Consider the following 23,274-nt stretch of genomic DNA (forward strand, 5'->3'; position numbering starts at 1 on the left):
GTGTGTGTCATGGCTGAGAGCCCTTAGCTCTTTTAATTCTTAAAAATTAACAGAACTTGCTAATTTCTCTGTGTATTTATAGTAATATGTGTGGTAAATATTGCATAAGTAAAGTCTCAAAACCCTAAAGGTCTAGTAGTGGGAAGAAGCAATTAAATATGTGTTAATATTCTTACAAGTCAGCCTGATACTGAAAAGGTATTTCTGCCTAACAGAACGGTTAATGATTGGTCTGCATCAAATGATGAAGCTGTAGCCTCTTTACTGCGGACATTAAGGGAGCTAAAATCAGATTTGTCTCCTCCTACATCTCAGGTAAGGAAAATAGTAACATATTTTAATGTCCAACTCTGTTTTGTCATATTGCAGAGTCTGCTTCTGAGAGCATTTTTTTCCTAGATATGTCATGTGTCCAAGGATCATAAGCTTTGGGATGTGTTGCTGTAGCTTCTGTATGCATCCAGAAACAGTTGTTTTTCACCAAAATGCCAAGTACTTTTCAAAAAGCACCATAGTGGCTTGTAATCTCAGGGCTGTTCTGACCCATGTTTGCAGTATTGCAAATATTTTACATAAGGCCATGGATTACCAAAGACCAAGCTCAGGTCTGTTGATACAAAATACATACATGCATAACTTTTAGATTCAATCAGATTCCCTATTTTTATGTCTTTCTCTTGCAATAGACAGAGATCTCTGACTGTCTGATAAGTGAAAAGTTTTTTGTCTCTTCTGTTCACAAGTCTGATGTGTGACAAGCTGCCTTGGCATGTTGTAGCTCTCCCTGTGTCTACCTGCTTACAAAATACGGTTAATATTTTCCTTCTGTCACTTGTGCAGCTACACAGGTGGTTGCCAAATGGATCATCTCCAGCCTTGAGGGGGGGGATGCAGCCTCTTCTTCAAGTTCATAGGGTTATTTTGGTTAAGCTTTCCTCTCACAAACCTTTAGAGCTGTCAGCTGCAGATAAAACTCTTGTTGGAGCAGAGTTCCCTCCTTCAGGGACTGACCACACAAAAATAAAGGAGCTCACATTTCCTGACTTAAATTTTGTTTAACAAAAAAAGTGTTTGGTAGAGCACTTTATGCCTTTCTAGAGCATAGGAGCAAAAACTGCACCTCTGTAGCTTTTCTTCTGTGGGCACAAACAATCCCTGCTCTCTGCCCTCTTTTCAGGCTTTGATTTTTTTTTTTCCCCCCCAGAATCACCTTTTCCTTCAGTCTACTCTCTGAATTTCTCCTTCCTTTAAGGTACTGAACCACGTGCTCAGGACACCAAAGGATTATTCTGCTTTTCCCCCCTTGAGTTGCAATAAATTGGGGAGTATTGGACAGGGAACCTGGCAAAATATCAGCATGGAAAATCTGTGCCAAATGGAGCTGTCTGGTCAATCAGCTGCCAAATGGTGCAGTAGAAGTCAAGGACATAGATGACTCATGTAGAACTCCTTCAGATGCTACAGATTGTACTGAAATAAGTTGCAAGGAGGAACTGGGGTCAGTTGTTTGTACTGCCTTCTCTAATGTATAAATTTTGTTTCAACGGATAAAACATCAGCTACCTTAAAAAATTATCTTCTATTTATTTTGTGATCTACTGCATCATGCACTGATGTTAATTGATGACCATTAAATTTGTAGTTGATACAAAGAGGGTTACAAAGGCAGAACTTCCATGAAGAATTGGAGCTGGAGTCCTGGGTCTCATTCCTTATCACAAAATTCAGTTTGACAGAATCACAGCATGGTTTGGGCTGAAAAAGACCTTAAAGCTCATCTTGTTCCACCCCCTGCCATGAGCTGGGAACTTTTCACTGGACTAGATTGCTTCAAGATCTGTCCAGCCTGACCTTGGACACTCCCAGGGATGGGCCAGCCACAGCTTCTCTGGACAACAGACTCTCAGAATTAAATGTGTGATTTTTTTCAAAATTTTTTACAACTTGTTTTTGTTGTATGTGCAACTTGGTTTTGCATTTACACGGACATCTTCACTATTTCTATGCTGCCTGTGGATGTAGAAGAAAGTCAGATGAAAGTCAGAAGGGCTGTTCATGCATTTCAGTTTCCCATTGTGCTGTTCAACACCTGAATACCTTTGCTGGTTTTCAGGCTCATTATTATTATGTTTTAATTTGTCATAAAGTTAGGTTATTTCTCTGTTTGAGATGTTTGATTGTGGAAGCAATGTGCAAAACCCATTGTGGCTCACTTCCTTTAGGTTTCTGTTTTAGGTGAGATCTACAAGTGATGCTGACCCTGTTCAAGAGCTGGAAAGAGAGGCTTGGCAACGAGAGAGGAACACGCTGCAGAACAGGCTAAAACAGGCAGAATCCCAGCTGGCAAAAGCCAAAGCTGAAATTGAAAACAAACCAGTGGCAGAAATTTCCAATCCTAAGGTAAAGTCATGGGGATAGCCAGCAAAGGGGGTTTCTGGAGCTTGGAGAGCCAGCAGAGCCACAGCCAGGAGGTATCATTTGAACCTGATCTGCTGGAGAAAAAAAGGATCTGTCAGATTATGGCATTTATGTTTCACTTACTGCTGTAATCTGCAGTTGCTATTTTAAAAGGTTGATTTTCTAGACAAACAGTTTGATATATTATTTTAAATTAGAAACTTTCCCCATATGTGCCTCATCAGAGATGTTCCTGTGGAACTTTCTCTGTGTTAGACAGGAGCTTGCATCCAAAGTCATTTGGATTTTTGGAATTTCTTTCCACTCTTAAATGATAGGGATTTCTTGTCTAAGCATGAAAATAGAAAACACTCAAGATTTTTAATCCCTGCTGACTAATCTTCAATACTTGTTATTTTTCTGACACTTTGATTGTGATCAAATCAGATAGGCATCTCTCCCACCATGCATTCTGGCTTACATTTCTTTTAAGCAGATGTACTTTTTTATTAAAGAGTTTAGAGTTTTGAATATGACAATTTTGCTTGAAAACGTTCAGGAGATTTAAAGAGATCTGACACTCCAAATCTGGGTGGGTTTTAGCAGTGTATAGAATTGTTTTGGCTGCCTTTGTGTCCTCAGTCTGGATATTTGACCTGAAGACACCTTGTTTGTGGCTGGCTTTTTGCAACATTAACTGTGAAAAAAATGAACTTTTAAATTTTTTTTTTTTTTTTTTCTTTCTGCAGTTGCAGAGATTATATCGAAAATACATTCGAGCAGAGAGCTTTAGAAAGGCTTTAGTTTATCAGAAGAAATACCTCTTGCTGCTGCTTGGTGGGTTTCAGGACTGTGAGCAAGCAACTCTGTCTCTCATCGCCCGCATGGGAATCTATCCTTCTGCAGACCTGCAGCTCTCTGGATCACACTCCCGGCCCTTCACCAAGTTCAGGTGTGCAGTCAGAGCCATCATTGCCATCTCAAGGTAAAGCCAAAACATTCGCTGTCTCTTATAGGTGATGTTTTCTTGGAAGCTTAAAAAATTGATAGTTCCTGTGGCTTATCCTACATTAATATTAAGCAGAAGCGATCTCCAGAACTGGTTCAAGCATGACTTGTTAGCTGAGTTTGATCTGTACTGAAGATTTGTAAAAAACATTTTTAAAATGGAAAGGAGTAGATTTAGATGGGATATTGGGAAGAATTTTTTCCCTGTGAGGGTGATGAGGCCCTGGCACAGGTTGTCCAGAGAAGCTGTGGCTGCCCCATCCCTGGGAATGTTCAAGGGCAGGATGGACAGGGCTTGGGGCAGCCTGGGACAGTGGAAGGTGTCCCAGCTCATGGCAGGAGGATGCAACAAGGTGGGCTTCCTTAGGATCCTTTCCAGCTCAAACCATTCCATAAATCTATAAAAAAGCTACTTGAGTGATATTAATCTGCAGTATATTTGGGAACCAGTGCACAGCATTACAAACTGAAGTCCTGTGATGTCGCTATTGAGTGAGAAAGCAGCACAGACTCCAAGAAGGCTGGTTTGCACAACCACAGCTTTAATGCCAAAAACTCTCCTCTTTAGAGACTGACTCAACACATTCTACCTGAATGGCTAATTAACAAAAACACTTGTCTCACCAACAATCCTTGAGAAGAACAGAAAAACACCACCTGCGGGTTGTTTACAATAACAAGCTATCATCGTTTCTCTACAACTCCCTGAAAGTCTCTGCTGTGAGAAAACTTCTCTTGTTTTCTCACTCTCTGACCAGGCTATCACATCCACACTTTGGAGCTGATCCTTATCTCCTTGGTCTCACTGGACAGTCTGTCTTGTATCAGAATGTGATCTGTCAGGAATGGTTCTCTGGAATCCAGTAGTGTGTGTTTGATTGGGTGTGATTTTATCACACTGTGTCACTATCAAATGGGTTTTGCTAGCTGTACATGCATGGGACAAGATGCCATCTCCCAGTGACTTTGAGCCCACTGAATGAAAAAAAAGCAGTTTTAAATGTAGTTGGTGGTTATTTCTGAGCAATTTTGGGTTGTCAAGTTAAAGTAGTTACTAGCAAGTGTCTATCAGGTGATGACACAGAGTCTTTGACATGAATACCATAATAACAGCAAAGGCTGCAGCACCTCCAAATTCATGTAGTAACCTCCAAACTCCTTCTCTCAGGTAGGAAGAGCTCTCTGGACATTAGGAGCAGTGCCAAAACAAGCAAGTCTTTTCAGCAGTGCAAAGATCATTGCAGGGTAAAATGGAATAAGCCAGCATTCCAAAAACTGAATTTGAAGAATTTTCCTGTCATTCCCACAACAATTATTATGTTGCTCAATAGGTTCTATACCAACAAATAAGATTAAAATTTAATGTATTTTGCTTATTTTTAATGCTTGTACAAATTTGTTTTCTTACCAAGGTTAAAGTTTCTGGTGAAGAAGTGGAACAAAGTTGGCAGGAAGAGCACACAGGGTGAAAGCATTTCTCACCGTATAGGAGGTAACACAGCTATGTGTTTGGATAAGTACATTGTTTTCGTTGTAATTTCTCTTCAGTGAAGTGTTTCATTTAAAAACAAAACCCAAGTGGGAAAATCTGTTTATTTTGCCAGTATCCATCTGTAGAGTAGAGGGATAGATGGTCTAATGCAGGTCAGTAAGGGCTTGAGTTACTTGAGGGACACTTGAGTGTTCCTTTGAGTTCCTGATGAGTGCCTCTGTAAGAATTCCAACAAACATCTTAATGCAGCACCCAGTATTGGGGAACTGTTGCCCTTGATGTAAAATTCCATTACTTGTACCTTTTCAATGCTTAACCAAATTCAGATTAAATAGTGTATTTTTCATTACCTGGTACTATGTAATTTTCACTGTTTCTAAGTTGCTTATACTTATTTTAAAAGACAACACCGCTTTTACACATAAACCCACTGTGGTATGATTCCTAAGAAACTTGAATCCTCAAATGCTGAACTTTCTACCTCAACACAAAATAGCATCACAATTCTGCTAAATACAGTTAAAACAAAAAAACTCTCACAAATCAAAAAAGCAGTTAGCTGTAGAAAGTGTATTTACCTGCATTTAAAACCAGACTTAAGCATACTCTGTTGTAATTTTCATGGGTTTATTGGATTTGTTTATGACAGCCTGTTCTCAGTGGTTCCTAGTGCATATTTTTTTAACCCTTCATATTTACCACAGCCTCTGGTGCTAGAACAGAAGTCCTGAAAGAGCAGCAGCCTCCAGCTGCCCCTGTCAGCTCTCCCCCTACCCAGGACAGGGACACAGGGCTGTGCCACAGAACCAGCTGTGCTGCAAGATTCACAAGCCTCTCCCCACGATCCTCCTCCCGCTCCCACAACAGGTCAGTCTGCAAAGATGGGAGATCCTTCAGATTATTGTAGGCTTTTTTTAACTTTGCTGAGTGGTTTGTCACAGCCAGGTAGTCTTCTGGTTTGCATGGAATTCAGCAAAATGTTTGAAACCTGCAAGAACTTCCAAAATTCTACCCCACCCTATTCCTCTGTCATGTCATGTGTCTGTTTCTGACAGCCCTGCTAAGAAAAGCCACATGTATGATATGGAGCAGGATATTAATAACAGCAGCCCTGACTGGTGCTCAGTGTGACTTGGTTGATTAGTGGTGGCTCAGGTCTGATGTAGATCCAAGGTAGGCTAAATAATGCCACTTGCTGCTCTTTTTTCCAGGAACAGCTATACAAATGGAAAAGGGGTGGTGTTTCCAGTTTTCTCTGCCCAGAATTCCTGACTATATGAATGTAATTTCTGGATATATTTGAGAGTATAGCATGAGAAGGAGAAAATAATTTGTTTTCTTTTTAAGATTGCATCTGTCCCCAAGTTCAGCTCCAGACAAGTCCCTTGTGCCACCTCAGGATCCTGAGCAGTCACTCACAGAATATATCCATCGCTTGGAGGCGATTCAGCAAAGGCTGCGAGGGGTGCAGCCAGGTAAGAACCACCTTCTCACCCCTCACAGCTCCTGCAAGTCTGGGCTGCTTTTCACGAGGTTCTTTGTACACATTGCCAATAAAGAGCATCATTTTAAGGAATAATTATCATTACTGGGGAGTTACAACTAAGTCAGTCTCCAAAAGGAAACCTTTCCAAGTCGTATCTAAAACTCCCCCAAGTGTGGCATTTCTCTGTAAGTTCATAGTGAAAGAGATAAGATGGAGTTATTTCATGTGATTTGTGCCCCCTCCTCCTGTTCCCAAATCTAAACAAGCAAGCGTTGTAATTTAAATGAAGCTGTGTATAGAGTTAATTTGCTTTAAAGTCAAACATAGCTGTTGTAATAGCTGAGCAGGGCTTTATCTGCAGCACAAACTGTAATGCTTCCCTTAATTGTCACTTCCTTATGTTCATAACAGATTTTTAAAAAAGATTTGGAGGCTGGTAAATACAGCCATCTAGTTCTAAGATTTATCAAAGAGCACACAAAGGATCGTAGTGGCACTTTGCTTTTCTATTTAAAACAGTTCCACCTAATTTTTAGACCAGATTTACTTAGTTTAATTAGTCTCATTACCTCCTGTGTTATAGCACAGAAACACCTTATCCTAAGGAGGAACTTGCAGACTGTAATCACATCATCCTGAAATCCTGAGGAGTTTGGGAATTTTGACATTGTTCTCAGCAGGACTTTACCTAGAAACTTTATTACCATGACTTTGTGAGTTTGTTTTGTTTGGGCTTTTTTTTCCCAAACACTGCAGCTTGCATGGCTGATACAGATAGATAAACAGATTTTAGACTTGAAACCTGTCACCCTTTATGGAAGGAACACATTTTGCATCATTCCAAGTGTGGAATAAGTACTCCACAACTGGAACACCAGGAACAGCACTTCTGTGAAAAGTGTATATGATTTCTGTCATTTCCATGTTACCAAGACAATAATGTCCAGGCATTACAGAAGGATGCTGCAATCTTTAGAACAGTGCTGTCAGCCAAGTGATTTCCTAGTTCCTAATGATCCAAGGAATCACCACAGGAGTGGTAGAATTGAGCTGTCACTGGGGGTAAAGCAGGCCTGTGATGGAGCACTGGTCCCAGGGTATGAAGGTTTGCTTTGGCAGTTGTTTAGGCTTTCAAATCCTGTTTGGGATTGTTCCTAGGTGGCTCGTGAAAATTGGAATTGCTTTCAGTGTAGCTCATATGAAGTGCTTTGAGTAATAACATGCTGCTAATTTTACACTGTTGCTTCATAACACGAGCAGTTTTCTAATATCTTTTTTTTTTTTTTTAATTTAGGGCAAGTGCTAGGTTTACCTCATCAGAGAAACCTAAAAAAGTAATGGAAACACTCACAAAATCTGTCCTGCAAGTTCCTGCTTCCTCTGAGTCGGTCCTCACTCAACAAATGCACTTACAGTCTCCCATGCAACAGAATAAAGGGCAGTGCTTTTAAAGCAGATTTTTATATGACTCTTTTTATTATATTTTAGTACTTTAAGAGGGACTTACTTTTCACTAAGAACAATGTTTTACATTCTCATGTGAAATTAAGTCAACAGCTGAAGTGTGCCTGCATTGCTGTATTGTAAGCTGCAAAAAGTCTCTGTGGTGTTTATTTTTCTATAGTGTATAGGTGGATACCTTGTAAAAAAAGTTATTAAAATGGCATTTTATTAGTGAATTCTTACATTGTGTGGTTATTTATTTCTGTCATACCTATTTATTTCTTTTGTTGCTCCTAAAATTGTTTGCGTTTTAATATTTCTGTAGGATCATTCCAATTGAAGGAATAGCTCAAATACTTTCAAAAATATCAAAGATACACATGGCTTTCTGTGAATATAGGGTTTTTCAGTACATAAATTCTCCCTCAGTCTGTCCTATTTATTCTGGACACTTTTATCTTCATTTTTCTAGTTCAAAAGGCCCATCATTTTGTTTAACTCTATGCATTTTTGGTAAAACATACCAAACAAAACCTGTGAACTCTATCTACATCTAATGTAAGTGATCCTGCCTCTGGTATCTTGTGCTGTAGCTGCCTTCAGGGGCCAGTTCCAAATGTGTATGAAGTTGCTGGTCAGAGAAGAAGAAAGAGGTGTTCTGGTGGTACCCCCATTTCCAGTCACAATGTCTCTGTGCAAAAATTAGATCCAAGTATCATGCTGAATATTTTTCATATAAAAAAATGAAAACTGAAAATTTTCTGTGATATTTATATTTTGTTTTACAAAAGGCATAGGAAGAATTATAATACCAGAATATTTTAAACCTCTGGACATGTGAAATCTCTACTTTTGAAGCAGTTGAGGTTTTTAACTTTGGAACATGAGAGAAACCTCTTCTGGAGGCCAATTGTTCTGCTGCAGCCTATTAAAAGATTTTTATCTACTGGGTATTGAGAATTTATATAATAGCATTCATCTGAGATTGTTTTATTTCTTATTTATTTGCTTTTGTCTTCCTAAACTCATATTTATCTGTCAGGTAAATCATCATTTGGTTCTCTGAAAAAAAAAAAACAGTAAAGATGGAGCTTGGCACATGTACAGATTTATTACCCCCTGACAGCTATAGGAGAACCCTTGAACTGATTAGGTATAAAGAGAGCTGTGAACAAATAATTCTTGATTTGGTGTAAAAGCTTGGCAAAAGTAACTTAACTTGTCCAGAGTTCCAAACCAGTTTCAACTAAGTTTAAGCTGGCTCAGTGACTGCACCGTATTTATTTTAAAAACATCAGATTGGCACATCGTAGGGATCAGTTCCGTTTCAAGGGAATTTGGCTTTGCACTGGCACATTTTTCAATGAGTCTGCAGGGGCTTTTTTATGTCCCAGAATATGCAGGGCTCTTCCCAAGCTTTGGCAGGACTTTGCACTCGGAGGAGCTTTTCTGTAGCAGCCAGTGCTTCCCTGCCTCACCTTCTCCCTACACACTCTCCTTGGGCAGTCACTGTTTCTGGGAACACAGGCTGGACATGGAGGCAAGGGGCAGAGGTGCAGCCTCCTACTCAGGAAAGAAATCTGCAGAGAACATTATGCCTTGAGAGGCTGCCTAGAACAGAGGCTAGACAGTGTTAAAGGAATTAAGTAGGTATTTATTAAAAAGGCCTTCAAAGGATACACCTTGGGCAGTAAAAGAGCCTGGCCAAGGCTATACCAAATATGCATGATGGGTCACATGTTTCACACTTTTATAAGTTTTGGTCCATTTAGATGTTGGGGTTAATTGTCCAATTACAGCTTCTGGTTATGAAGTCCCATCCTCCCAGTTTGCTGTCCTCAATTTGCTATTGTTTATACTTTTTGGGCCTGAAGCTGCAACAGTCCTTGGTTCTCAGGCTGCAAAGGGATTGTTTTGTCTAATTAAACCATGAGGAGAACTTGCTAACATTTTATATTATGTTCAGAGTTATATACTAATGCAGTACAAAATCTGGAAAACATGAAAACTAAAACTTATGGCATCAAAGGCGAATAGCATCTGAGCTACAGGTACTGTGTTTTCTGTGGCTATTTTGCCATCAGCTTCCTGACAGCTTTCTGACAGGTAGTGGAAGCAGAAGTGTTTCTTCCCAATGTAAGGGATGACATTTTAAGCAGCGTGGTTTTCTTACTGCTGGTATGGTGTGTCAATGCCCTCGGAAGGGCAGCCATATGGGACACACTCTCCTGTGATGTACTGACCTCAGTAATGTGAATAGAGAAATTGGAAGCCCCAGCGTGAACCCAATCATCCCAAACAGGAACAGTGTTTTGGACAGGAGCAGTTGTCAGCAGAAGACTACTCCCTAGCCTTCCCTATTTTCTAGTTCTAGGAAAGTTGCGACTGGCAGAGCAGTTTGAGTGGTCGGGACCGCTGGCAAGGTCGTGGCTTTGCCTTTGCCTCTGAGTCTCTGGGAGGCTGCAGGAATGCCAGAACATGAGGCTGTGGTGCCCTGCCACACGCTCCCCCTGGAACCTACAGTTGAGGGGGGAAAAGCTGCAATCCAAACGCTTCCTGCTGCTCTCTACTGCCCTTGAGAAGGGGCTTGGCTTTAGAAAATATACGCTTACTAATTTTTTTTTTTTTCATTTATGCAGTCCCAGACACCACTTTATATCCAGGCTCTCACAGTGGAATTCCGTGCCATGAAAACATCCCTGCTCTACCCCGGGATACCCGGCGGCCCCCGCGGGCTCAGGCTGGGTCGCAGTTCCTATTTTCCGTCGGGAGGAAGCAGCGGGGGCGGAAAGGGCAGTTTCGGCATTGACAGGAAAGGGGCCTCAGCGCTGCAGGTGCCAAGGCAACGAGAAGGGTGGGGAAGGGAAGGGAGCGGGAGAAGGGCGGCGGCGGAGCCGAGCGGGCGGGCCGCCTGCGGCCCCTCCCCAGCGGGCGGCCCGGCTGCGGCAGCGGCTGCGCGGGGCGGCGGGGCCGGCGCCGCCTCCTCCCCCTCGCCCGCCGCCGGCCCGGGCCCGCCGCTGCCCGCCCCCGGCCCGCCCCCGGCCCCACCTGCGGCGGCGCTGGGCGGCGGCTCCGCCGGCCCGCTCGCTGCTCGCCCGGCCGCGCCATGGCGGCGGAGCGCGGGGGCTGCGCGCTGGACGCCGTGCCGCTGCCGCCCGAGGTGCGCGAGAGCCTGGCCGAGCTGGAGCTGGAGCTGTCGGAGGGTGAGCGCGGCCGGCGCGGGGCGCGGGCGGGCTGTGGGCCGGGCGTGGCCGGGGCGCGGAGGCCGCGGTGCCGCCGAGGGCCCGGGGGCGGGCCGGGCTCCGCTCCAGCCGAGCCCCCGGCCGGGAGCCGGCGGCGGCGCCGCGCTCGGGCGGGCCCGCGGCTGCACCGAGCGCCCGCGGCCCCGGCGCTGCTGGAGGCCCCGCAGGAGCGCTTCCGAACGGGCGCTCAGTGTGCAGCTGGATACTCAGGGAACACAGTTTTATTTTAGTTTTCCCAACTGTAGGTAGAACCGTAAATCTTTCTGTGTCTGTCATTAATTTCCAACTTTTTTTGCGCTTCACTGTAATGTACGGTCAGGAAGGAATATGATGATGCTTGCTCCATTTTTATAGACTGACAGAATCATGGAATGGTTTGGGTTGGAATCTTAAAGCTCATGCAGTGCCATCCGCCTTCCATGGGCAGAGACGCCTTCACTAGACCAGATTGTTCCAAGCCCCGTCCACCTTGGCCTTGGAACACTCCCAGGGATGGGGCAGCCTGTGCCAGGGCCTCACCGTGCTCCCAGGGAAGAATTTCTCCCCAGTATCCCATATAACCCTGCCCTCTTGTCAGTGGGAAGCCATTCTCCCTTGCCTTGTCACTCCAGGCTCTTGTCCAAAGTCCCTCCAGCTTTCTTGGAGCCCCTTCAGACACTGGAAGGGGCCCTAAGGTCCCCCAGAGTCTTCTCAGGCTGAACACCCCCAGCTCTCCTTGCCTCGTCTCCAGAACAGAGGGGTTCCAGCCCTGTGAATTAATGGGCTCAGAGGTGACAATGTGCAGTGCTAGGCACAGGGTCACTGTGACCATTTTATGGATTTTCAGCCCCCAAAAGGAGACATCCCTTCCACCTCCAGGTCAGTGTTTGGTGATAGCAGCCCTGTGGGTGCTAGCTGTGGTATCTCTGTTAAAGAGCTGGGGAACGATTTTTTGCATACTGATTCTCTGCAGACAGGCAGGTATAAGCACTTGGCACAGGAGGACATGCTGGGGTGGGGGTGACCGAGGCAGCATGTTCCGGGAGCAGTTGCTCCTTGCATTTTCCTCAGTTACACTGTCAAGCTGCACCCTTGAATAGAAGAGCTAAAAACCTCTTAATGCCATCTGTGGTTTTGGGATTAGGAGCATTTAGTGTGCTCCTCAGGTGTTGCAGTTTTCAAATCAGCAGGTTCAGCTGGGCAAAATTTGGGCTAATTCACCTAAACATGTGCTGCCTGATTCAGGTCATGGTTTCAGAAGTTATTCACAGGTCTGCTGTCGTCATCTCCAGTGTGGAAGCTTCGGTGCAGAGGCAGGGGAAAAGTGTAGGATGGGTGACTGTTGTCCAAGTGTAACCTGTTGCTGCATGCCTGCTGGCACAGTCAGAAGCAGTGCCTGGCATGCCCTGTTGCATGAATTCCTGCGTGTGAGCTGGGACCGTGTGCTCCGTGGCCGTGCTGGGTACAGTGGTTCTTCCTGTGTGCCTGCTGACACGTGCAGGATATCCTGGGGCTGGCTCCTCTGCTGTGTAGTTCCTGACTGTGTGTTTGTATAACTTATATAATATTTTTTTATCGTGGGAATCTGAAGTGTGTTAAACCTGTGAGAGGCCTGAAGTGATTGCACACTGTTCTAGTGCTGTGTGTCTGATGTGGAATGTGTGTTTCTGTGTAGCTGTTGGATTAATGGAGTGATTTGGTACAGTGATAATGTGAGCTTGAATTTCTCAAACACTCTGAAGACTTAGTTCATGGCTTAGATATGACTCCTCTTCTGTCTTTCCTAAACTGGAAAACGTTTGCAAGTAGCTCTTCAACATCTGGTAATGTTACATGCTCGTATCCTGCCACTGCTTGATGTTTGTATGGGCATCTTTTAATGGAGTTCTATCATTAATGCCCAGAACCTGCTTACTTGGAGAGGAAGAAGTAACAATCTAAGGTTTCTTATGCTGAATATGCCTCAAGTTAGAGAAGGTCACTACTTGGGCAGACATTCCCATCATCTGAGAGGAGCTGTGCAGGGAGAAAGAGAAAAGGAGAAATTTGAGAGCAAGTTCCTTTCTAGTTTGTCTGTGTACTTTGTTAATTGAAATATTGTGTGTGTTGTGATGAGGCAGGAATAATGTCTGTTCTGTTTGATTACATTATTCTCACCTTTAAAAAACAAGTCAGGAGGATGATTAATCTCCTCCTTTGGTTTTGCTTCAGATGATCACAGCAAAAGTAGGGAAGTGTTTGTGTTGAGTTGTAGAGAAAAATAGAGACTTGAGTACATTGGTACTTTCTAAAGTCAGCTCAAAATCCTAAGTAGAGCATTCAGCTGAGAAGACTTTTGGATGGGGATGGAATGCCAGTTCATGCTACAATTACAGTCATATGCACTGTTAGGAATCCTTCACCTTTACAAGATCCTAATCCCTTGCTTGGCATTGTTTGTATTCTTCATATTCTAGAAGAATAATAGTTAGAGATAAAAAGTGACCCTACTATGATGCTACTGTGTTGCTTTGTTCTAGCAACACTAATTTATTTCGTGTTGAAAAAAAATTGTGAATCCTGTAAAGAAAACTAAGAGATCTGCCCACAACCTTTTGAGGACATAAGTTTTAAGACCATGCCTGGCACCTAAGCTGAGTTTCAGCTGATGGCTCTGTGGACTAGGCTTGCTTATCTTAAGGCTCAAAGAGGCTGCAGCTTTCTGATGTAATGGAAAGATGCAGAGCTTCCTAATCAGACTGGCAGGATCTGTGGCAGAGTATGATGGGGATGCTGTGAAGCTCCAGTACTTCAGGTTGTTTATTAGTAACTACAAAACACTGGGTTTTGGGGGCTTGTTTGGTGGTTTGTTGTGGAGATTTGGTGTGGTTTTTTCTTCCCTGCTCTGAAAGAGAGCTAAGGTTATAAACAGTTCTTTAAAAAATTCTTATTGCAGTGGGGTAGGAAAGGCATCAATGTGCATTTTAAAGCCAGTACTTGTTCTATGATATTGCATCACACACACACACACACACATATATATATATATGTACCTAAATGTACTTGTACACCACATTGGAATTGGGCTGTTTTTTGCTTCTTCTGGGTTATCTGTGCAGGAAGATGTTTCACTTGTCCTTCCTAAGGACAAGATACATAGAAGTAGTCAAAGATAAAATTTTGTGATGTTTTCATGTAGCAACAAGCAAGGACGTGGTGTCAGCTTGTGTTGGCTTTGTCATCTAGGACTGATGGTGGAGGCAATGTCTTCAGCCAGCAGTTCAGGGACTTACAAGAATATATGACTACATTTGTTTCTTTTCTTGCAAATTTTTTCATCTTGTTTTTGTCTGGATCCAGTTAGTGTGGGCCATTTGGACGCACAACACTGATTTTTTGTTTACTAAAAATCTGATTGAAAACTGCATGAAGAAAAATACAGTTGTACCAGCATTGAGGAGGTGTTTGACTGGAACGTGAATGGTACAACATTTTCTTGGTCTGAATTTCTGCAGCTTGAAACATTAAGTATCTAGATTTGTGTTTTCTTCTGTTTGCTAGGAATTTGTAGGTTGGTCTTACTTTGGACTCTGTGATCTTGAGGTCTTTTCCTACCTTAATGATTCTATGAACTATGCTGAAACTGCAGAGATTACCTGCAGTAAAGAGGCTGAAGAGATTTTTTTTTTTTTGCTAGTTCAAATCTATTCTCTTACCCCATCGATTAACAGACGGGGAACACTTCTCAGTGGCTTCTATCAAAAAGGCTGTAGGATTAGTTCAGAGATAGAAAAGTATTTCATGTAGCTTACCATCTTAATTATAACCTCAGTTATTTCTCAGTTGATTTGGAGAGGAGCATTTTCTGCTTCCTGCCACATTGCTCACAGATTTCTTCTGAGCCTGGCTGAGCTTTAGTGGCAAAGGATGCAGTTTATATGGAGTGGTCAGTGAGCTGATTGCTCTGGTTCCCCTTCAAGTGTTTACACCTGCCTAGAGTGAAAGCTGACTCTCATGTGATTTTTATCCCATTTTTAAAATTCCCTTCTAAGAAAGGAAGAAGATGTTTATATGTCAAGGAAGCTTTCGCTGGGGCTTTATTGTTTTGGGGATTTATCTGCAAGGGTTGGGTTTTTTTGGCACATTTTGAGGTACTGTGGGTAATTCCTGAGTGGAAGAAGATACCAGCTATGAAGTATTTCCTGAAAAAAGTAAAGGTATTTAATGTTTGGTATCTTTGGCTACTGCAAATACTATAGCAAATGCTTTTTGTAGTTCGTTTGGGCTTTTTAAAAAATAAATTGATAAAAGAGTACTTTTTTTTTTGTTTTGTTTTGTTAGAATACTTTTCTTACAAAACCTAAAGGTAGTGGTCAGACCTGAAAAGTTTAGGTCTTCTTCTTACACCAACAGTATTGATATGGTATTAAATTTCTTTGTGTGAAATCAGGTGAGGAAGAGACACCCACAAACACTTGCACCTGTTTTTTCTTGTGATAAATCATAGTATTTAGGAGTTAAGTTTTTTCTGATCTTAAAAAGGTAGTTTTCTGTTATGGAAGTCTTGGAAATAAATATGATCTGAGGCTATCAGTGGGAAGAACTGTTGTACCTGGGGAGACAGATGGCAGTCTATGAAACTTGACCTGCAGCATCTTTCTTAATTTCTGGGCTCTCCAACAGAAACTGTTAATTGTGTGGTAGTACCTGGGGCTTGCCAAATGCCCATGGGGCCTGAGTTAGTCTTCAAAGCTTGTTCTCCCACCTTAACACCCGGCACAGGTCTGGGCACCTGGCTGAAGTCCTTCAGGCTGTCCCCATCCCCAGAGTGAGTGAGGAGCTGAGCCCAGCCCCCCATGCCCCAGCCAAAATCTCACACTCTTCCCAAGGGAAAGCCCCTCAGCTACAAGAGTGCAGCCAGCTGCACCTTTCCCCCTTCTCCTTGGCTAAGTCTTTTGTCTCTTTTAAAGTCGGGTCGTTATCATCTCTTAGGCAGCAGATTCAGACCCTTAGGCAGAAAATTCCCTGAGAGGGGGAAAAAAAATAATCCTAACCTCTAACATTATCCACCCTGAAATTTTTCCCATGCCAATATGTTACATCGAACTTAAACTTTTAAAGTATATACATACATGTATTATCCCAGTTATATACATGTATACACCTAGGTTTAGATACAGGCACAGTGTGACAGGCAGTTCACCCTAAAACAAAGTCCCCTTCAGGGATATTGTATCTCTCCAGCCTTTTGCACCCAGGTGCAACCTGGTCCCTGAGCAAAGACAACTCCACAGGTGTGTTTGTCTTTACTTGAGGCAGAATTAATTCAAGCAGTTTTTCCCAGGATACCTCTCATGTGTACCACCAGAAGCTTACCTCCGTTGTTCACAGGGGTTCAGATTGGGCAGGTCCAGCTCAGTTAGTGGAGCCTCTGGTGTTAACCAGGTGCTAAATGCAACTCCCAATTTTTGCCCAGTGCCTTCAAGGTGGTTTTAAGCAGCCCATTGCACTGCTCAACTTTCCCAACAGCTGGTGCGTGATAAGGAATATGGTACACCCACACCATGCCATGATCATAAGGGTGTTCTTGAAGGTAGTCCTGTTGTCAAACTCAATTCTTGTGGGGATACCATGCCTCCAAAGGACTTGCTTTTCAAGGCCCAGGATGGTGTTCTGGGCAGTGGCATGAGGCACAGGGTAGGTCTCCAGCCATCCCATGGTGGTATTTACCATTATGACCATGTAGTGCTTGCTTTGGTGGGTTTGAGGCAGTGTGATATAATTAATCTGCCCGGCCTCCCTGTACTGTGTTTGGACCACTGCCTAGCATACCATAGGGGTTTTACCTGCTTGGCCAGCTTGATCTCAGCACACATCTCACAGCTTTGGATAACCTGGGAGATACTGTTCATGGTTAGATCCCCAGTCTCATGTCCACTTATAGGTGGCATCTCTGCCCTGATGGCCTGGGGCATCATGGGCCCACTGAGCTAGGAACACCTGCTTGTGTTGCCAGTCCACATCTGTCTGTGACACCTCTATTTTTGCAGCCTGATCTACCTGCTCGTTGTTTTGGTGTTTGCCATTAGCCTGACTCTTGGGGACATGGGCATCTGCATGACAGACTTCCACAGGTAAACTTCTCTACCCGAGTGGCAATGTCTTGCCATTTTTCAGCAGCCCAGATTGGTCTTCCTCTATTCCTCTATGCTGCCAGTTGGCCTTCTTCCCCCTTCCTCGAGCCAAAGCCATGTGCCAACCAAGCCAGGCTAGGCTAGACCACATGGTGCTGCTTAGCAAGGCTTCTATATTCAGCACACAAGAACCATGTTACCCAGGAACAGTTATTCCTTTTTCACCCTTTTCCTTTGATGTCCTCAGGTTTCACATTGGGCCCAATAGTCCTGAACCTTTCTATCTTGGGAGGGTAAAACTAATTGACCCATTTTCTTTATCTTTTCGTTATCTTATCATGTCTGATGTGCTGGATGATCAGAGGAGATTTTTTTTTTCCCTCTATTTTGGAAGGTAATAAAAAGCTGGTTAAGAGGTTCTTGTTGAGTTGACCTAAAATGTTAGCAGCCATGTTAGAAAGCACAGTTGTAGTAGTGGAACAGTATGATTGGCAATGGTTTTCATCTGTAATGTGCCTTCCCTTTTGCTCTCATTCCCATTCCACCATCCTACTCATTTTCCATCATTGTTGATCTGGTGTCCCTCCCTCCTCTGTTTTCTTTCCTGCCTTCTGGAACACAGGAGGACAAACAAGGTATCTAGTCTTAGCTGAGAGCATCCTTACACTTCTTACCTTAAGCTGTTTCTAATTAAACAATTTTGTGAGCAGTGAGGACATCCAGTCCTATTTTGTTGGCTCTGGCTTCCCACTTAAGAATGATGGTGATGCACTTAAGGCTTGCAGAAAAAAGGACTAAATGTATGATTCTGTTACCTTTATCATTGTGAGGAAACAGAAGACTGAACCAGCAAAACTGGGAATGCTAGGTCATCAACCTCCTTTCCCATCAAAGCAGAATTTCAAACTCAACCAGTTAGGTGCTTGGGGCTTTTACTGGTTGTCTTCTGGATTTCTGCTGTAGTTAACCAGTGTTTAAATTAATCTCTTCCTTGTGTTTGAGTAGAAGTCTTGTTATTCTTTTGTATGTTGCTTTGGTAAGGAATGTTAAAACCTGGTGAGGAACAAAAGTATGATGGCAACTTGTACATTAAGAAGATTAAAGGTTAAACACTTCCAGGTATTCTTGTGCAAAAATAAGCTTCCCTTTAAAAAAGTGCATTCCCTTAAATGCACATTTATGAAGTAAATAGACTTTATAAAATTAGCATTGAACACTGTCCTATGTTCTACCTCCCTGTCCTTCCCCTAAACCTAAATTAAGCTTTGCCAATCTTGAGATCATGAAGTGACTTTTCCACTTGCTAGTTAAAATACTGTTGGGGAGATTTTTTTTTTTTCTTTGTGTTAGTTTGGTTTTTTGAAAGGAATAGACATTTTCTGAAAAGTGGTTTCATTGAGGATGGGCTATGGCATCTCTTGGACTAAAGAAGGTGCCTGCTTGATGATATTTCATACAGCTGAGTCACAGATGTAACACCCAATTCTGTTACTGAAAGACAGACTTTAATATACCTGTATGCAAATAGGAGGGAAAACATACCAGTCTCTCTTGATTATATGACAGTCATTTGGTTATTAAGAACCCTTTTATTTACCTTGGAATAAGTAGCAAAGTATTTGACAGTGTCTTGGCACAAGGTTTGTAGCTCTCGAGGAAACATAAACTTTGCCCGCATTTTCTTGATGTGGTGATTGCAGACCCAAATTCAAAGATCATAGAATGAGGTAGGCTGGAAAAGACCTCAGGGTTCATGGAGTCCCATGTTACCCCACCATGATGTGCAGTAAAATAGAGTGTGTGATTTTTCCTGTGCAGAGGACTAACAAAGCAGTTCTGCAATGCAGAATTCAGAGGACCAAGTTGAAATGTGTGACTGAATAATTAAAGCCTCCAAATCATCATTATATCCTTCTATCACTTTCTCACTGCTTTATTATGACCTTTCTTCTTTCTCAAGGTGATGTTTCCCTCGCAGTGCTCCAGAGGACACAAAGATTTTAAGCTTCTGTGGATTTTTGTTGTTGTTTTCCTGTGTGGAAGCTTGTACCTTGTAGTAGATGTCTTTGATTTACTATTCAGTGAAGAAAGAAGCAGCTTGTAATCTTCTATATCTGTTGTTACCTTTTAAAGGTCAAGACATTTCTATTTGATTATCTCTGTATCCATCCCTTTAAGAACTTGAGGAGAATTCCAACACCTGGTGAATCCAGTTGGGCTTCATCCCTCAACTAGCAGGGAGTTTTTGCTCAGTGTTCTGCTGGATGCTAGTGATGTCTGACAAAAATCTGCTTCTTGTAAGATTTGCTATTTATGGACACTGAAAAGATACTAATAGCTGGTGTTGTGATATTATGAAGATAGATGCAAATAATATTTTTCTGGCTTTTTGTTATAATTCACTGTGGCTCAAATTTTTGATTTTCTTTATTTTTCGTTTTTCCTACTTATAGCCATATGGCCTCAGAGCTGGATTGAGTTGAGGGCAGAAGAGTGAAAGAGGGTGCCAGTACTTCAGTTTAGCTGCAACATGAATCCATACCCAAAATAAACTTTTTCAGTGTCTGCCTGTATCTGTATGGCTGTTCCTTCAATCTGTTGTGGATCCAGCCTCAAATGAAACGTAGGACTTGCTGATTGTAGCAGCATTTTGTCCTAAAACTTGAATTATAAAAGCTCCCATAAATCACAGTCAATATGTTTGTGTCCCACAGATCTGGGCTTCATCAGATACAGGGAAAATACAGTCAGCTCAGCATTTTACCAAATAGCGTTTGAGAAGTTATTTGCTTATGGAGAAATGAAAACCTGTACTGGGAGGTGGGTTGGATGTAACTGGAGGGGCTTCAGCTCCGTGTGTGCCAGCTGCCTGTGTATTAAGATGGAATTCTGTCAAAGTCCCACATTATGAATTTCTGCCTTACTTTATAAGGAGTGAGAAATGTTAGGAAAATGCCAGAATGTGTGGTTGCAAAGAAAGCAGGTCAGGCAGGTGGAAGCACACAGTTTGGTAGGGTTAGGAAAAGGCATTGTGACCACAGAATGTTTATTGGCAATTATGTGTTGTCTAACAAAATTACCAAAGTTTCTCATTTCAGATATTTGTGTAGTATTTGTATCTGGTGAGAGTTGCTTCAGCTTGCAAAGAATATTCACTGTTTTCAGAGATGGCAGCGCAGCAAAGATTTTTTTTTTCCTTCGTAAAATAAATAGTCTTGTATTTTTATTTAAAATGGAAGCCATATAAATTAGATTCTACAAACTCAGTATGTACTTGCACAACTCCTATGTTGCTGCTCCTTCTTTCTGGCAGGACCAGTGTTCCCTGGACTGCAGCCAGAGGGAAAAAAAATTAAAAATAATTTTAAACATATAAAAGTTGTGAATAGCTAGTAACTGACAATTTGTTCTTGTGATCATTGCACGTTTTCTGTGCCCTACAGCACCTCACTGCATCTTCCATGGGCAAGCTCTTGCCTCAGGGTTGCTTGTACCATTTATTTGGGTTATTCTCTTTTCGGGTTAGGGCCTTTTAGCCACTGTTGTGCTACAAACAGGTAGATTTTTCCTCACTGTGGAATGAACCTTTTCTCAGTTTTATGCACTTCTGTCCAAAATATTCAGCACTAATAATAACCCACAAGGTTTTTTGGAGGATTTTCCTTTCTTTAGCGAATATTTGTAAGTAGTGAACTGATAGACACTTTATGCTCAGCTTGGAGCTGTTCTCTGCAGGGCTTCAGTCACATGTTGGTGCAGCTGGTGCAGTTTGGGAAGCCCAAAAAACTGACTCATGGCAAGAGGTAGCCTTGCTGTGTTCAAACAAGCAATGTTTTGACACTGGAAAATAAAGAGAGATTCTGAATTGGTATGAGATAATTCCCTGGGGTGATTGAAGGGGACTGTGGGATAGATTGATGACTCATGCAGTACTGATGCTATCAAAATTGTGTTCATCACATGAAATAGGTTCTCAATGCCCTTTCATAAGGGAAGCTGTTAGCTGCAAAACTTGAGAACTTTGTGGCCCTCATCAGTGGGTGTCATATTTGGGAGAGTGATTGCAGTGAAATTGTTACCTGGTGCTGTGTGAAGAACCTTGACTGATTTTGTGCTAGAATGATGGTATGACAGTTCACTTGAAGTTGATGTTGCTGTTTGTAATTAGCAAAAGTATCATCAGCAAAACATGGTTCAGAATAATTTAAATAGAGATACTTCTGTAAGCACAGTACCTTTACATTGTGACCAGAGGAGGGCAACCTGTCCAACTCCATTCCCCCCACCCAAACCCCCAAAAAAGCATTGTGACACACTCCCTTCAGATGATAAACCTGGTGATAGTGTAGTGACTTCTGCAGCTTTATCAGTTTGTAGACATTATTAGTAACAGTGAAGTAATATGTATTTAGTGGAATTAGCAATTGGTGTTTTATGGCATTTGCAAATGGGTTGCATTTTGAGACTGAGGAAAACTTAGGTCTAAAGGAAATCCAGTTGCTATCTTTATAGGAATTGGTGTTACACCTTTGAGACTCGTCTTAAGGTTTTTTTTAGGTGTTTCAGCTCCACTCCTGGTAGAAGACAGGCAGCAGGAGACAGAACCCCACGGTGCTGATGAATTCTCCCCACAGCAACCACAGCCTCTCTACCCTCCAAATGCTGAGAGCACAGGAGAGAGCTAGGAGCTACCCCAGCCCCCTTTTTCCCAGGCTAATCCTCCAGGTATCTCAACTCCTCCAAGAGAAACCTCAGATAAGAGGAGTGCTTCCAAGTGCCCTCCTCCCCTTAGCTTGGCAGCTTCTTTTGTCTCTCCTAAGTACCTGTTCCTTATTGTCTCCTGACAACGTATAGGAGAAAATTCCATAAAAGAAAGAAATTAAAGGAAAAATCCTAAACCCCAGCAGGGAACTTTCTGGACTCTTGGGGCAGCAAACTGTAGCAAGTGTAAAAGCTTTCAAATTTTAAATGTTTAAAGTATCTTTAAGAATTTGGGAATTAAAATTACTTTCTAAATGTATGAATAAATCAGGCAAGCTGTTGAAAGAGCACTTGAGCATCTACTAAAAATATATAAGAATTTGAAATTATTATCCACTTGTGTCAGGTTTAGAGTATTGTAAACTCATGGTTTATGGGTTAAGTCACGTACGCTGGAAAAGCCAGCAAGATAATTAAGGAAAACTAGAATAACATTGGTCCTAAGAGAAGCTAAACTTCTGGGGGAAATGCCTAATTTCCTAAGCACTGGAGGATTTAGCCATGCAGCTGTAGAGAATATAGGATTGCTGGGATTCAGTGCTTTTCACAAGACCACAGTACATACTGAGAAGACATATATAAAATCAGAAAAGCTCTGCAGTTTGGAGGTATTGGAAAGTCTAAAATTGCAGAATTTTGGCTGAAAAATAGAGCTGGTAATAATGGCATGCCAAGACAGTTTTCTTGGGAAAGGAGTTGCATTTCTGAAAGGAAAATTTCCTTCAAATACATTCAGGTGTATGTATGTATATATATATATATATATATATGTGTGTGTGTGTGTGTGTGTGTATATGTATGTATATATATATAAATTGATGGGTTTAGAGCTCTCTTACCAGACAGCTGGAGAGTCTTATTTTTTCCAGGAACAAAAACCAAAGTGCTCATTAATTAATATAAGTCATGATAGAGAAGTTTTTTTTTTCCTGGTCTTAATCAAGACTAGGGAGAGAGAAGACTGGGGAACTTGAGAAACCTAGTGTAGATGAATGGGCAGATGAAGTGAAACAGCATTTCTACAGGTCACATCAGCAGCTTCTACATATTAGATTACCAGGAATTTAATTGTTTCAAAATTCACAGCTGTTTATGAAATGCAGCAAGGCCAATAAAGTGTCTTTTGATCATCAGTTAAAATGAAGGGACTGATTATAGCTATTTGAAATCCTTAACTCTATGGGTATCTACATGTTCTGTGTTAGCAATGTAGGGAGTTCTTTATCTAAAAGTAATGTGGATGCCTGAACAAGAATAGCTTTGTCTTAGGAATGTTTAAACCAATTATTCAAACAATTTAAACATGATGTGGGGTGTCAGTTTTTAAAATGCTGGTATATTCCACTTATCCCA

At 42.1% G+C, this 23,274-nt stretch overlaps 2 protein-coding genes across 14 annotated transcripts in view; both read left to right on the plus strand.

Annotated features, from left to right (window-relative positions):
* PCNT (pericentrin) overlaps window positions 1-8,062 on the plus strand; it is a 70,118-nt gene extending 62,056 nt beyond the window's left edge. For all 6 annotated transcript variants that reach the window (XM_021532568.2, XM_021532575.2, XM_077785158.1 and 3 more), the window contains 7 exons: window positions 216-315; window positions 2,236-2,400; window positions 3,147-3,382; window positions 4,818-4,897; window positions 5,602-5,764; window positions 6,245-6,372; window positions 7,678-8,062. In XM_021532568.2, coding sequence (XP_021388243.2) covers window positions 216-315; window positions 2,236-2,400; window positions 3,147-3,382; window positions 4,818-4,897; window positions 5,602-5,764; window positions 6,245-6,372; window positions 7,678-7,721 — 916 coding nt within the window. In that variant the 3' untranslated portion in view covers window positions 7,722-8,062. The remainder of the gene's footprint in view (window positions 1-215; window positions 316-2,235; window positions 2,401-3,146; window positions 3,383-4,817; window positions 4,898-5,601; window positions 5,765-6,244; window positions 6,373-7,677) is intronic.
* A 2,848-nt stretch (window positions 8,063-10,910) lies between these two features.
* DIP2A (disco interacting protein 2 homolog A) overlaps window positions 10,911-23,274 on the plus strand; it is a 75,978-nt gene continuing 63,614 nt past the window's right edge. For all 8 annotated transcript variants that reach the window (XM_021532561.3, XM_021532563.3, XM_021532562.3 and 5 more), the window contains exon 1: window positions 10,911-11,029. In XM_021532561.3, coding sequence (XP_021388236.1) covers window positions 10,933-11,029 — 97 coding nt within the window. In that variant the 5' untranslated portion in view covers window positions 10,911-10,932. The remainder of the gene's footprint in view (window positions 11,030-23,274) is intronic.

The sequence above is a fragment of the Lonchura striata genome, chromosome 8 (genome assembly GCF_046129695.1).
Source record: "Lonchura striata isolate bLonStr1 chromosome 8, bLonStr1.mat, whole genome shotgun sequence".
NCBI classification, from domain to species: Eukaryota; Metazoa; Chordata; class Aves; order Passeriformes; family Estrildidae; genus Lonchura; species Lonchura striata.